Source organism: Stegodyphus dumicola, chromosome 3 (genome assembly GCF_044657685.1).
Source record: "Stegodyphus dumicola isolate Sdum_Otavi_A_Nest chromosome 3, ASM4465768v1".
NCBI lineage: Eukaryota > Metazoa > Arthropoda > Arachnida > Araneae > Eresidae > Stegodyphus > Stegodyphus dumicola.
Window position 1 is genome coordinate 94,838,051 of NC_140770.1, and position 15,603 is coordinate 94,853,653.

Sequence of the window (15,603 nt, forward strand, 5' to 3'; positions counted from 1 at the left end):
AGCGAATGATAATTTGTCACCATTTGGGATTTCGGAACTACGCCTCTTTTCCCTCTGTTCAATTGCCCTTCAAGTAGAAGAAAGTGCAAGGAATTTTCATCTTTCGCCACTGCATGCTTTTACTGTAAGTTGTAGCATATCCAGCTAGCCAGTCAGATGATCAGGAGTTCAAATTACGGTGAGGACATAGCTGACTTTTCATCTTACCTGCTTTGGAAAGCTTAATAAATTTTTCAAATGCCTCCCGACTAAAATTTTGTAGATGATAATTTGTCACTCCTTAGATTTAGCAAGTGGGTCTCCTCCCATTTCAGGCACTCTTAATGTGGGGAAGAACTTAAAGAACTTTTCCCTTAGCCACTGCGTGCCTTTGTAGAGCAAGTCGTAGCACATCCGGAAAGTAATCGGTAGGTCCAGCTTGTTTAAGTTATTGCTGATATTACATGTTTTCTACTTCAGAACGCTAACAAATTCTATATATTGAGCTACCGCATTTCAACAGGCTATCTTCTTTCTTAAGAGCTCAAATCTTCATAATATATCCTCAATATATCAATTACATTCTATGACCATCTGTTTTTCTGTATTTTCAAAATATGCCTGTCGTAATTTTCTTACAAACAATGCCCTTATTTACAATACAGCAATAAGTTACTGATATTCTGCTTCTTTTTTAGTTATCTAGATCATATGATTTATCTCCACAAAAATGTGTGTGGAATACAGTTTGATGAAAAGTCAAGCATATGATAGTATTCCAGAAAATCCGACAAAATGCGGGTTACTGCAGCTTGGATGGCTGTTTCTGCAAGTAATCATTAAAAATCAAATCGGTATATATATAAACTAGATTCCTTCTAGGACTTATATTTTTTAAAAGATTAGTATAATATAATATCCCAAAAACGTTTTCTTGCTCAGAAAAGTTTTCTTGTCTGCCTTTTGACATTGCTCTTTTTAAGAGTTTGTTTTAACTATGTGATTTTATAATTTATATTTTGAAACTTTTTTTTTGGGGGGGGGGGGTTAACTCTTTAGCAGGATAATCGTAACAGTTTAGCTTAAAATGTTTTCAGGCCTTACAGTAGAGTAAGTAAACGAAAGTTAAATTAAAAGTTTTTTAAGTTTGTGATTTTTCTTAATCATTAAGCGTTAAAATATATTTCTTAATAATTTAAAATAACTGTAACTCTTCTAGATGATTAACTGTAATCTAAAATGTCCAGACTGGAACTTAATTTCTTTTCTTTTCTATTTAGTTTGACATTGATCATCAGTGGTTGAGGAGATGAGTTGTAAAAACACTAGTGGTTCATCCTACATTCACTTCCGTGTCAGCTGTTTAGCTGTTTAGGTTTTTTTTTCTTTTCTAAAAGTAAACAGCATTCATGTTATCATTAATCATTATCATTAACATGGGATTATCATTAACAATGTAATATAAATAATTTAAAATTAACAATTAATGTAATTCAAGTCTTAAAACTAGAACTGAAAACCTTTCATTTTTCAAATCAATAGTTAATCTAAAGACTTTTCTTATGAAACATACTTCTTCTAAACTGAAGAGAACGCCTCCTATTGGTGCCCCAAATGCAACAGACACACCAGCGGCTGCAGCAGCAGACAGGATCTAAAAATATTTATATAATAAATTAAATGTTGAAAAAACTTTTCAAAACTATATGTTTGATTAATATTCGCATAGAAATTGCAACATGAAATTTGCATGCAGTGATAGTTCAGTAAATACTTATGATCTGTAGGAGTACAGAGTACAGAACCGAGTTTTGTATAGCAAGATATGGCATAATATTTCTTAGAAACTTGAAATGCAAGTTGTTACATTATAATGCTGTCACAATATGCTGTTTTCTTGTGTGTGTGTCAATCACAACATATAACCAGGAATACACTTAGATTTGTTAATGCATTTTAAACAAAAAGTAATTGAATAATGATAAAAATAAAGATAAATTTAAAAGATATTTAATCCATTGCTTTCAAATACAAAATGTAACCATGAATAATTAATGCACTGATTCAAGATAAATTTCTTTAAAAACAAAGGTGCTAAAATACATACACGCATTCAAATAAAATATTTTGTAAAAGTTCTATTTTTAAAGCAAATTTTGAAATTTTTGGTCTAATTACACTGCTGACTATTAAAATTGTTGTTGAGTTAACAATTTAAACAATATTTTAAGGCAATTAGCAATAATTAAAGTAATTAGCCAATGGTTTTATTAATAAAAAGTAGTATCAAAATCAAACTAATTTAAATACGTATTTTTATGACCACATCACATAAAAATCTTCAAATCCTCCCAATTGTTTTTTTGTAGAGACATTAGGTTCTTTCGAAGCAGGAGAGATGTAAAATAAGTAATGCATTCGCCGGGACTCCAACCACAGACCACTTGAAAACGCGCCTAGCGTACTAACCACTACACCACGAAGGCATACTAAAAAGGCGGTAGAAATACCTTGTATACTCCCCTTTTAAAGAGCGACTGGAGATTAGGGGATCCAGTTGCCAAATCTTAGTGGTGGAGAATCGTCCTTCACCACCTTTTTTTTTTAGTTCGGACGCCACTGTAGAGACATTAGGTATTTTTTGAAAGCAGGAGAGATGAAAATTGAGCAATGCCCTCGCCGGGACTCGAACTACGGATCTCTCGAATATGCGCAGAACTTACTGACTACTACACCACGATGGCCTGCTAAGAAGGCGGGAGAAATAGCTTATACTTTTCATAATGGAAATCTGAACATGTGCCTTACATGTAAATATAGAACATAGTATTCGCCTGAGGGAATCGGCTTCTTATGAAAGCATTAAGGAGGTTCAGGTACATTTGGTTTCTTTTTTCTGTTTTCATTGAGAATAAAAGGAAAAATTCCCCTCATTAGATATTAATAACTAAATTTATTAAACTATGAAGGGTAACTGTCAGCTGAATTTGATATTTTGCAAAAGATAAGAATTTTGGGTGTCTAAAGAGTAGCTAAATTTTAAGTATTTCTCTTTGGGAGCAAAATTGTTTATTAAACCAATTAAGAACAATTCTGTAAGAAAAAATTTTAAAATAATTGCATGTAATTTTCATGGAAATAATTCTAGTCTGTAAGACAGAAAGGAACAAATAAAGTATCTTCTGACGTCAAACTATCTTTAAAAAAGAAAAAAAAAGTTCAAACTGCTTCAAATTAAGCTTCAAATTAACCTGTGTATAGAAATTCCCAAGGCATTAAAAATGATAGATTTTGTACAGTACAAATAAAAGAAAAGGATAAAAAATGGAAGTCTGAAAACATTTTGTATTTTTCATTATCTATATAAAGAATTAAGATTTTGCACTTACTTCTCTCTTTTTAGCTTCATTTTTACCGTATTTAGGAAAGAAATAGGATATTATATTCCCGATGCAGCATACGATATGTACCAAAGGTCCTTCTTTTCCGAGGCTCAGCCCAGCAGATACGGCCAGCATAGTGCAGATGGATTTAGTTACGAGAGTCCACTTGCCAAGATAGCCTCTCATGATAAAACCACTCAAAATGGTTTTGATCTGGTAATGAAAATACATTTTATTGTTCCCTATTTATATACACATACATCCACACACACACATATATATATATATATATACACACATATACATATATATATAAAATTAAAACTGAAAAAAGAAGTGTATAAAGAAACTGAAAAAAAAAAAAAAAAAAAAAAAAACGGTACGTGCTTATTAGCAGTAGTAAAGAAAGATACTTTGATGTAGAATAAAAAAATGACATAAAGTAATAAAACTATTGTACTTCATACCACACGAGTTGTTTCTAAACACAGCAAATTTAGGTCAACATTAAAATACTTACAAATATCATAGCATAAAGTAGATGTGGAAATCTGATGAAATGAAAAAACCGCAAAAAGGAAAAATTTGTTAAAAAATACATGAAAAAATCCCATTGCTGACATCCCCCCTGCATGACTTGTCCAATATGTGAAAAATATAGCCAGATGAATAAATGTGTGTGAAAGTTATAGAGAAAGTATAGTTGTGAATAACTGTTGAGATGATGGCAGGCAATTTTTATAATCTATGTAATTTCAGAAAATGTTTAAAATGAAAGGTTGATAATCATTTTGGTTTTCAGTAAAAGGACGGATTTTGCTTCTTTCCGTATAGTATAAAGATAATATCGGATTATTTTATAACAATTTTTTTTTACTCATTTCTTCCGTTTTTTTTTTTTTTGCTTTGTTTTGTTTTGTTTTGTTTTCAGCAATGCGAAAATCTCAAGTAGTATGAACTACACTCATGTTCAAAAAATAAGCAACAAACTCTGAAAGGGGAACTAAAACATGCAATTTACATATGAAGTTGCCTCGCCGAATGCAAATAGGTAACCAAAATTAGCATTAAACGTAATCTGAAGACACACCACAACGCCTTAAAAAGAGGCATGCCGGATCTACGCGTCAGTTCGCAAGCAGCGATAGTTTCCTGTAATCCGAGATAACTAGAGCGGATTGTATGAGCCGAAGACACCATATGCATGATTAAATGCGTTGGAGGGCTGTCGGGATACTGCGAGCTGGTGCAAGACAACCCGCTGTTGTGAGAGAGCTGAATGTGCATCGTACTATCATCAGCAGTCTGTAGAATCTTTAGCGAAAGGAACAAACTCCCTGCAGAAGGCGTGGGTTTGGACGCCGGAGGATTACCACAACAACAAACGATTGCTTTCTCACTAACGGCTCTTTCTCACTAACGTCAGCTGGCGTTGCACAAAGAATCTCTTTGCACCTCTCTGCTGCTGCCGAACGGCCCATATCTCGCCAAACTGTGTCAAGTCGAATGCATGAAAGTGGACTGTACGCCCGACGACCCGTGGTTTGTGTTTCTTTGTCCCCATCGCATGTCAGAGCGCGGTTAAATTGGGCCAGTGAATAACGCAGTTGGACGCCAGGGCAGTGGGGTCACGTACTCTTTACGGATGAGTCTCTATTTAACATTCAGAACGATTATCGAAGGGCAATGGCACGGCAAAAGACAGGGATATGCAATTGGGCACCAAACATCGTCGAAAGAGATCATTACAGAAGAGAAGGCTTACTTTCATGGGCTGTGAGGATAGCAACGAACGGTCACACTGACCTATACGTGACTCCTGTTGGTTTCGTCACAGGTGTCATATCGCGACAAAATCCTACACTCTTTTGTACATCCTTTCATCGCTGCAATGTGTACCGAAGTGGTATTTATGGATGATAACGCCCGGCCTCATAGAGCTTGACTGGGATGGAGTTATCTGGAGAGTAAAACTGTTCCAGATCTGTAGGGGCCTGCTAGATCGTCCTGAATTCCATAGAGCATGTGTGGGATATGTTATGATGAGAGATAGCAGGTCATAGTGTGCCGCTAGGCACCCTCCAAGAGCTCCGCCATGCATTATTACAGGAATGGGAGTTACTGTCACAACATAATGATAAACGACATTATTGCCAGCTTGCCTCGCTGTTGTCAAACAGGCATTTCAGCTAGAGGGCATCATACCCGTTATTAGCATGATGTTTTCATAGCACATTTTTGCTATGAAATGGTCGTAATACATGTGCTTTTGTATACCTTTGTTTTATTGTTTGCTATGGGGTCTAGTAATGCCACACAAATCTCATGGATCAATTTCATGCATATCCATTAAATACTTTTTGTTTTATGCCGTGTTTTGCTTTTGTTGCTTATTTTTTCAGCAGAAGTGAATTATATTTATATTCTTTTACATCATTGATCTATTAAATTTTTTAACTCATTTATTTAGGGACACTTTTTACCTTCAAGGAATTTTGAAATGAATTTGCGCTTCCTGTAATAGAAAGCAGCGCAAACAAAATAAGATATTATTTTAAAAAATATATTACCTCTGGTATACCGGACCCACATGCATAAGGTGCAAACGTTTTGACCATGTTACAAGCTAGTGCTGCAAAAAACACACTCCAGCCGACATAAAACGCGTATGATAGTAAGTATTCATCAACTGACGACTTTCCTAGGTGAAGGATATCATTCCATGATGACCACTGGAATTAAAAGATTGACAATGAAGGACATTTCTTTAATACTTTTCAAATTAATCAAAATTTTTCTAACGTAATGTCAAAATGCTTAAACCTTAAATATAAAATAGTGAGGAAGATGGAAATTATATTTTATACAAGAAAGGGATATGCAGATTACGTGTTTAGTAGTAAAATTCATATATATACATCCAATTTAGTACAATTCATATGTATATTCATACATACAATGTAGTAGTAACATTATTATTGATTACTTATATAAGATTTCAAATGCATTAGAAAATCTGGTAATTCTAGCTAATTTAAACTTTTTATCCTATATTTACGTTGTTTATTTAAATTTAAAAAAATGTTGTGAAGTGAAAGCTTTGTATTCATTTTGATTTTCAATAAAAGTACGAGTTTTAATTCTTTCCATAGTATAAAGTTTATAAAATTTGCTTTTATGCAAAATGCAATAACGAAAAATATCTTGATTAAATCCTTCACTAAAATAAATGCAGAAAATAATATTGCCGTATAACCTGGTCACATGCATCTCCTTCATAAAAGGTTTCGTTGGAAGACCAACAACACTGTTCTTTATTGAGCCAAAATGCTTGTGGGCAAACACCATCTTTCAGGTCCTTCATCCAGCCTTCTCCGATATCTATAAAGCCAGCCAATGAACCTATAATATATGTTATATAAATAAATATTTCAGAACTTATCGACAAGACTTGGCTATGTTAGAAAACTTCAACATCCTGCTTACCAGCTGCGACTCCTACAAAAAAGACGCAAATCCATCCCGATACTTTATCACAATATCCTTTTATTAATGCTGAGACAGATTCTTTCATCTTTCTGGTGATATATTTGTGTCTGTATCTGTCACGGGCTAAGTCCCTTAGCCAGTCGATGGTGTGAAAATCATCATATTGACCAACACCAGGAGGAAGATCATCTAGTTCTTGGCTACCCTCTTTAACTACAGAAAGACCTAAAAGAAATTTAATTATCTGAATTTCTGAATGAGTCTCGTGAAGAATTACACTTGAAAATTTTTGCACATTTTTAATTATCGCAAAATTTTAATAATTTATTATATAATTTGTATTCAGAAATTTCATAAAAAATATAAAAAAAAGTTTTATTATTTATTTGATTTTATTCATTTCTAAGAACGGAAGATCAGCAGACGGAAAATTGTTAAGATACAATTATTTTAATTCTATCACCAAGTTCAAATTCTTAGTAACTTCAGTCATTTATTAAAGTTATGGATCACTCAAATATGAAAAATAATCATCTGTATAAATTAATCATAATGTAATAAATATTAAAAATATTCACCATATTACCAGGTTGTGCTTACATATTCTACTAAACACATAATCTTTGAATTCCTACCTCATAAAAGACTTATTTTGCGTATCAAATCATTTTTGAGCTTGTTTTTGGAGACAAACCTTAGGCAAACTCTTCAAGCGTCAAGCCCTAAAATCCCGAAGTTTCCTTAAAATGCCCTGAATAAGAGATATTTCCTTGATTTTCACGCATATTAGTGTCTATGCAATGAGATAGGCAAGAAACGTTCCTAGATAGCTCTGTTAATACTTACACAATATCTTATATTAGGCTTTAGACAACATAGTTCAATGTTCACTTGCAAAATGTTTTAGGAGGTTACTTGTCAATTTAAAAGTTGCGGGAGGTATCCTTGATATGCAATAAGACAATACTTTTATTCAACAATTCATGCAACCTTCATAACGTAAGTTAAAGCGCTTGTCAATTTGTCTTCGGTAAACTAAATAATTTGAAACAGTATTCTTGTTTGCAGCCTTTCAGATATCTGATACGAAACACCAAAATTAGATTCTAATTTTTTATTTCTTTTCGATAGCATTATCATCATTTCTTAATCTGTCAACAATGTACGTTATATTTTGGAGCCACGGAATATAACAGTTGTGTTATTCGGTATATTTGAATAAGTCTTATAATACTCGGTAAATTACGTATATCTGAATGAATCTCGTAACTCGATCTATAAAGCTCGTTCAGACGATGATTTTAGAGTCATAAATTTTTGTGGTTTGAGATATAAAAGTCCCTTTACACCTATTTAGCAGAGTTTAAGTCATAGCCTATCAGGGAAAGGAAATTTGTGCATGCGTACATATGTAGCTGACTCAGCGAAACTGTCAACCGATTGTGTGCTTCGATATTATTGGTCAACTTTTATGGCAAGTGGCATAAAATTGAAAAGTTAGAACATTTAGGCAAAATCCTTATACCAGTTTTTCTGACGTAACAAGGTCTGGTTTCTAGCAGTGAAGCTCTGTTTAGACCACTTATGGATTTGGACGAATGTAATAAATATTAACCAATAAAACTAAAATCTCGTGATATATGGAATTGTTTGGTATTCAAAAGAACAAACTTGAAAAATTGTGTAATAAAACATGCAGTTTTTTTTTTTTTCTGTTTAATATGTTATTAAAACATATGGATTTCTCACCTTTGTAGCACTGTCCGCAGTTTAGAGTTTCTTCTAATATAGTACCGGTTCCTGTAATATGAATAAGGGAACTTTCACTACTTTGTCGCCTCTTCCAGTGCTTTCTTTTCATTTGAGACAGCCAAGCTTCAGGATCACCGATAAACAGTGATTGACTACTTTCAATCTGTTCAGGAATTTCTCGAAGCCTGTTGCAATCATCTGAATTTTTGGTGGAATCATAGGACTGCAGTCTTCTGTTGGGTCTCGGAGACAGTGGAGTTTTCTCCATATCTAAATTGCAGAGAGATTGATTTAAATGCTCCTTTAACATTTAAAAGCAAAAATATTTCTGTGTAACTTAGCTAAATAAACACTTCTCGAAATCACATGCTCAGATGTAATTATTTGAATAAATAATAAAAGAATTTTAATTCTTTCTTTTTCAATATGATAAAAAAGAATTAAGTCTTTTTTAATGTGATTTAAAATTAAATCATTTTAATGAATTATATAATTAAGAGAATTTTATTTTAATATATGATAAAAAGAATAACATTAAATCGAAATTTATATTAAAAGTTTTTAAATCTCTATTTTTAACATATGATGAAAAAGAATTTTTAATGTCTTTTTAAAAATATGATTTAAAATTAAATAATTTTAATACATTTTTTGATTAATATAATTTAATTTTAGTATATGATATAAAGAGAAATATTAAATTGCAATTTACTATATTAACATATTTTAAACCGATTTTTTAAAGAACTGGGCAAATTAGCCCACATAAATTATCTCATTCGGTGATAACATTTAATATAAGTGTTTCATAAAGGCTTTTATAGGCACGAAATAATTTCAGGGAAGTAACACTTAACACTTAATACATTTGTTATATTTATCCAAAATAACTGTCTTATGTATTAAGAATAAAAATTATTTAAAGACGCAATCTTACACTGAATATTATTTGTAATATTGTATTCTATACAAGAAAAAAAAAAAAAAAAAAGAAGAAGAAGAAGAATGTCTTCGAAAATTTTGCTACGTTTTCAAGTTTTAAATTATAAAGCGATTAATACAAGTGAAAAATGTATTTTCTTATCATGAGATTCTCAAGACACTATTTTACGATTTATAATTAGCTTTTCATTAATTTATTGTTTTGCAGCTATTAAACGTCTGTATTCCTGAAAATTTCCATTACGTAAATCAAATTGATGAGAACAGCATTATGAAATCAAATTGATTATAATTATATTATGTAATTAAATTATCACTTATTTTCTATTTTCAAATTTGTGATAATTAGATTTGTAAATAAAATGTGACATGCTAATTCATATTAGCAATCATATAATTATATATTTATTATGGCAAAGAGGTATATTTCATATTTTCAATTGAAACTGAGCGCTTTCTTTTATTTTTACAAAAAATCTTTAATAAAATTCACTTTTCCTGATAGAATGGGAAGGACAAAGAGAAAGAAATAAAAAAGTATTTATTAATTATTATATTCGAAAGGTATCAAACTGTTTAGTATATTGTCACACTTTCACACTAATATGCAATACATTATAAGAATGAGACTAAAGTTGACTAAAATGAGACTAAAAAGTCTCATGTTGCGTAGATTTATAAAACTTTTCATATGAAAAACTACCCTTTTTTCAGAATTAACTAAAAATAGAATTAAAATGCTATATTTTTCAAGGTATTACACTTAATTCAGTAAGATACTTAAAGCTTCGTTAAAAATATGAATCAATAGCGAATTAAAAAACCCGTAGAATTAATTAACTGGCATAGAAATAAATTATGCACAGAAATTCTGATTTCTTGAAGCACGTAATTTCTTTTATTTTGTTTTACTTTTCTCCAACCTTTTTTTTTTTTTTTTTTTTTTTTTCAGTTTAACAGTCACTATTATCAACTTTCAGTGTTCTTAAAGATTAATTTGCTTTAATATTTTCTCTAAAACTTTCTGCAATAAAATAGAGAAAAATCAGGGTTGTTTACTGCATACCTTTATGATTACCTTTTATGCCTTACCTTTTTGATTTAGAACATTTAATATATAAGTTTTTAACAAATTCTTACCTTCTCTTATAGATGTTAAAGAAATATTGCCATAAAGAAAGCTTTAATGTTACTGAAGACAAAATAGCGTCAAAAAATTTACGTATGCAAAATAAAATCCGCTTCTCTAACTTCGAAAGTCGAGTGCAGAAAACCTTGTCGCTCACAGATCTGTCAGTGGAGCACTTCTCGGCCAGATGTCACAAGATTTTTCTGAGTGGGACCACCTGCATGTTTGTCGTTTCCTTGTTCTGTCATTTAAATTTTCATGCCCGCCGTGAAATCTACTTTGCAGATGTTTCATGCAATTTTAAAAATCGTTTATTCTATGAATACATACAGAAATGACGCTTCTATTTATAACAATGGGCTTAATCAAAAAACGCTTCAAATAGATTTTTGATATTTTTGATTTGCATTCTGATATTTGGCAGGTAATATCTTTGCTTTTTATCTGTAACGATTTGCTTCATCTATTTTCGTACATTACTGCCCTGAAATAAATATTTAATTAATTTCGTTTAATAATGTCCTGAAATAAATAACAAAATATAAATGAAATTCTAAATAAATAAAAATGTGATATCCTTATGAATTTTCTGACATATTTTTGCTTTTATTGCAAAAGCTGTATAAAAAAAAAACAGATTTCACAACTTAACACTCATTCTTAACATCTTCAAATTTACCCCCCAAATTGCGAGTTCCATAACAGCCATGAAAAAGGCTATGCTCTCGACTTTAAACAGGTGCTTTCCCCGTAAGACAGCAAGTCTGTTTATTTGTCTTCCATGAGATCTTTCAGAAAAAGCGCCCAAGTGAGAAAGATATATATACGATACCGTCGCTTATTAAGTCGCTGGTTAATAAAATCAGCCGCATATTGTATTCCAATATGTATTGCTGTTTCCAAGAACCATAATAAACATACACTAATCAATATAAAAACCACTCTTTCCTCATCTCCGCCACTTATAAAATTCCAGATTGGCAAATGACTCATTCTTCATTGCCAGAATATCCTACTTGTACCCAGTGGCGTAAGTACAGCTTACGGGTCCCTATTCATAAAGTCCCTTACTTCCCACGATTTACAGCATTCCAAGTAAAAAATGAAAAATAATAGAGGGCGTTTCAGTGACTGATGGTTTTGTTGGAGCTGCATTGTTAAATAATGTAAACAATACTCATAAAAGTGTTTATAGTGTAGCAAAGTATTTTTGAAGAAAATTATGAGCTGTTTCTCCCTTTTCTTTTTTTACTCATCCTCTATTTTTAGTCAAGGAAGTTTAAGGAAAGTGAAAATTGGAGCCTCAGTCAGTTTTTAATTCAGCTTTGCTGATTTCGGGATGACATTTTTATGAGATTTTCCTTTCATCGGAGACAAATTAATAAATCTACAGAGAACATGCAATTAAAATGCAAAATGAAGAGGCAACACGCGAAGTCTAGGGTTAAAATAAAGTCCTTAATTAGACAAAATATTATTTTCAGTTTTTTTGTGAAATTGACCCCAATCGACAGATGTTTATCACAATTCTCATGTAGAGACATGAGGGGTTTTTTGAAAGATGTGCAGTGCCCTCACCGGGACTCGAAACATGGACCTTACGAATAACGTCAACTTTGTTTCTAGTTACACCACGAAAGCATGCTGATAGGAGAGAGAAAAAACCTTATATATTCCACCTTTTAAATGGCAACTGGGGATTAGGGGACCCAATTGCCAAATCTTGGTGGTGACGAATTATTGTCCACCATCTTTTAGTTCGGACGCGACTTGCAGACTCCTCAGGTTATTTTTAAGTAGGAGTCGTGAAAAACGTGCATTGCGTTCGCCGGGATTCAAAATCTGGACCTGTCGAATACGCGTCGAGTAGGCTTCCAATTAAACCCCGGAAACATGCGGAAAGGAAGGAGAAAATACCTTACAATTATTATTTATTGCTTTTAAGAAATGAATAAATGATTTGTTAAAGTAGATAGCCAATTTGTTAAAGTAGATAGCCAACAGGTAATCATAGAAAGAAATTATGTTAATTTTCTTCTCTCACGAATATGAATTATTGAATAATTTTCAAAAAATAAATAAACAAATAACAGCCCTTTTTATAACATAAAAATGTGTTATCTAACTATACTTATATCGAAAATTTCATAACTGACTATGTAATTTTCAAAAAAGGTATAAACGCTGAAGTTTCCCTTCTTTCTCCCCGTTATAACATCTAAGTCTTTTTTGACATAATTAATAATTTTTAAGTCCCTAATTCTGTTTTTTTTTTTTTTTTTTTCCCGATCACCTCTAAATTCTAGCTGATTAAGGTAATACTGTGGTTGGCTTATGTGATTGATAAAACTGATGTCAAAAGTCACCATAAGTAAACAATAAAGAATCCTGACTTCTTAAAATTTGCATCCTATTATTTTCATTTCTGCAAAAACCACTTATTAATTCCCGAGACATTTTCCATTTTCCTTTTGAACTACAGTGTGTAGGAGAGACAATCTTGAGTGAAAATAAATGTATAGCGGATTAAAGTTAAACTCGTTTATGTATTCCTTGTTTAATTCATTTAATTTACAGACCACTGTTGTATAGCAGCCGATGGCTAAACAAGATTGGGTTGGGTGGATCATTTAGGTTAGGTCAGAGGTTCTTAAACTTTTCAAATTCTGTACCACATAAATCTGAAACAAAAATATATGTATCATCATAAAAGCATTTCGCCATTAAAAATTAATGTTTCCTAAATGGAGTGTATATAATCAAACGATAAAAATCCTTTAAATTTATATTATTTAATTATATTCGTGCAAAAATCTTTTACATTACAATAAAATATAAATAAGTATGCTACCAATATACTGGAGTGCCTCTACGATTTTTGGAAATCGTAACTTCGGGAAGTTGTTCGAAACTCTTGGAAAAGTCGTCATTTTAACATTAAAACTAGAGCCGTAAAAGACAAAAACTTGAAAAATCTATATATTTCTCAATAATAAAGATTAAAAAAATTTTTTAAAAGGGTAGCAATCGTACATTCATTTTGAACATTCATTTAATTTTTTCTGTAAAAACTGTACCACTAAAAATATTGTAATGTACCCCTAGTGGTACATGTACCACAGTTTGAGAACCGGTGGGTTAGGTAAAGTGAACGATGGCTATCTGCTTTAAGGAAGAAATACTTTCGTGGAGGACTTTCTGACGAAAAATGGATCGTTAAAAGGTTATCACATCTAGCGACGGTCCCTGTTAGACGGGACTTTTCTCAGAAACGAGATTCTGAGAGCATTGGTTTAAACGGAAGGATTCCTAGAAGACACAGCCCCGGTGGAAGAGAAGTCCCGTGTAGCTACGGAAAAGATGTACCTGCTACGCGTGATATTTTGAAACTTCGTCGAAAATGTTTCGTCTGCAGCTCTGCCCTGGGTAGAGATCAACCAATCTGATGAAAGTTCTGAAGGATCACTACTCGAAATTACCCATATAGTAGTAAAGCTTTGGTTGTAAGATCGTGGATGGTAGGAATAGAAGTCGATTTTATTTACAAAATACGTATATAAAAGGGAGGATAGCGATATTCAGGACTTAATTTCTTCTGCTACCGCTGCACTTTTAAACGTGCAGGAAGTGGAAAATAATACTGAAGTCCTGTTTGGAAAATACGTAGCTTCCTTCCTCCTCTGTATTACGGACTTGAGCAAAAAAGAGGAGCTAAAATTAAAAATACAGCAATTGATCCACGAGTCAAAGATTTCGTCATAGCTGACATTTTTAATTTTTTTTTTCAAAATATAAAATATGAGAGGTTTTTTTTTGGTAAAATTGGCTTCTGTTTATATATATTTTAATCTATGTGAATTTATTTTACACTTAATTAAGCACATGAATAGAAAAATAAGAATTCAACTAATAATATTACTGTTAATCTATACAAGTTTATTTTGTGCATAATTATGACACACTTTATATTTACAGAAAAATAATACAGTCAAAAGTCGTTAATTCGGACACCCATAATCCGGAATGATCTATAATCCGGACCTCAAAGCTAAAAACTTTCTGCGCATGCGCCGCGTTGGCACATGCGCACAGGCGTTTTATGCGTGCGCGTAAGACCTTGACTACTGCGCATATGCGTGTGCGCAAGTGCAGAATACGTTTTTGCCTGCGCGTTTAATGTATAACAGACGGTGTAAGCTAAAATTATCTAATTATATATTTCAGTTAATGTTAATGATTGCGTTGTTCCTTAAACTTCGAATTGGATCCCGCTTATTATTTTTTGCAGACTGTAAGAGCAATTTTATAAAAGTAAACTTGAAACTTTCGATTATGTCAAATAGAATTTCCGATGCTGGAACTTCCAAAGGATCTACAAAACGAAAGTATGTTTCGATGTCCAACAAACAAAAAGTGGAATTGCTGCAAAAAATGGATAAAGACATGAAGAATGTGACAGAGAGGTTAGTAAAAACGAAAAAATTTCGATTGACAAGTTAGTCGGTATTCTCGGCACAGCAATTAACGGGACTTGAACAGCGGGACTTTGTAACTGAACAAGAAATTATGTCTGTTTATAGAATTAAAGAGAAAGTATTATCACATAAAACGAAGCAACTTAACTTACATTGAAAGAAATGTTTAATAAAGTAAACAAATAAATATTAAGCTTTTTTTTTTTTTTTTTTTTTTTTTTTTTTTTGTAAATTTTGATACCCTTTAGATCATAATTATACTTTATTTCATAAATTACGGTTTCATATTTTTAATTTTAGAATTTCTGCATGCCATCTTACGAGATTTAAACTGATGATCTATAATCCGGAAAAATCGATAATCCGGAATCGCCGAAGTCCCGACGAGTCCGGATTAACGACTTTTGACTGTATTGCTTTTCATGTTTTTATTTTGAGGAATATAAAATGTTCA

At 32.0% G+C, this 15,603-nt stretch overlaps 1 protein-coding gene across 2 annotated transcripts in view; it reads right to left on the reverse strand.

Moving 5' to 3' along the window:
• LOC118196160 (H(+)/Cl(-) exchange transporter 5-like) overlaps positions 1-10,905 on the reverse strand; it is an 81,731-nt gene extending 70,826 nt beyond the window's left edge. The window contains exons 1-7 of one of the 2 annotated variants that reach the window (XM_035367577.2): positions 10,686-10,905; positions 8,601-8,873; positions 6,849-7,076; positions 6,619-6,764; positions 5,933-6,094; positions 3,369-3,575; positions 1,553-1,633 (exon numbers count right to left, since the gene is read on the reverse strand). In XM_035367577.2, coding sequence (XP_035223468.1) covers positions 1,553-1,633; positions 3,369-3,575; positions 5,933-6,094; positions 6,619-6,764; positions 6,849-7,076; positions 8,601-8,871 — 1,095 coding nt within the window. In that variant the 5' untranslated portion in view covers positions 8,872-8,873; positions 10,686-10,905. The remainder of the gene's footprint in view (positions 1-1,552; positions 1,634-3,368; positions 3,576-5,932; positions 6,095-6,618; positions 6,765-6,848; positions 7,077-8,600; positions 8,874-10,685) is intronic. The other variant, XM_035367578.2, reaches the window with a different exon arrangement.
• Between the last annotated feature and the right edge of the window lie 4,698 nt (positions 10,906-15,603).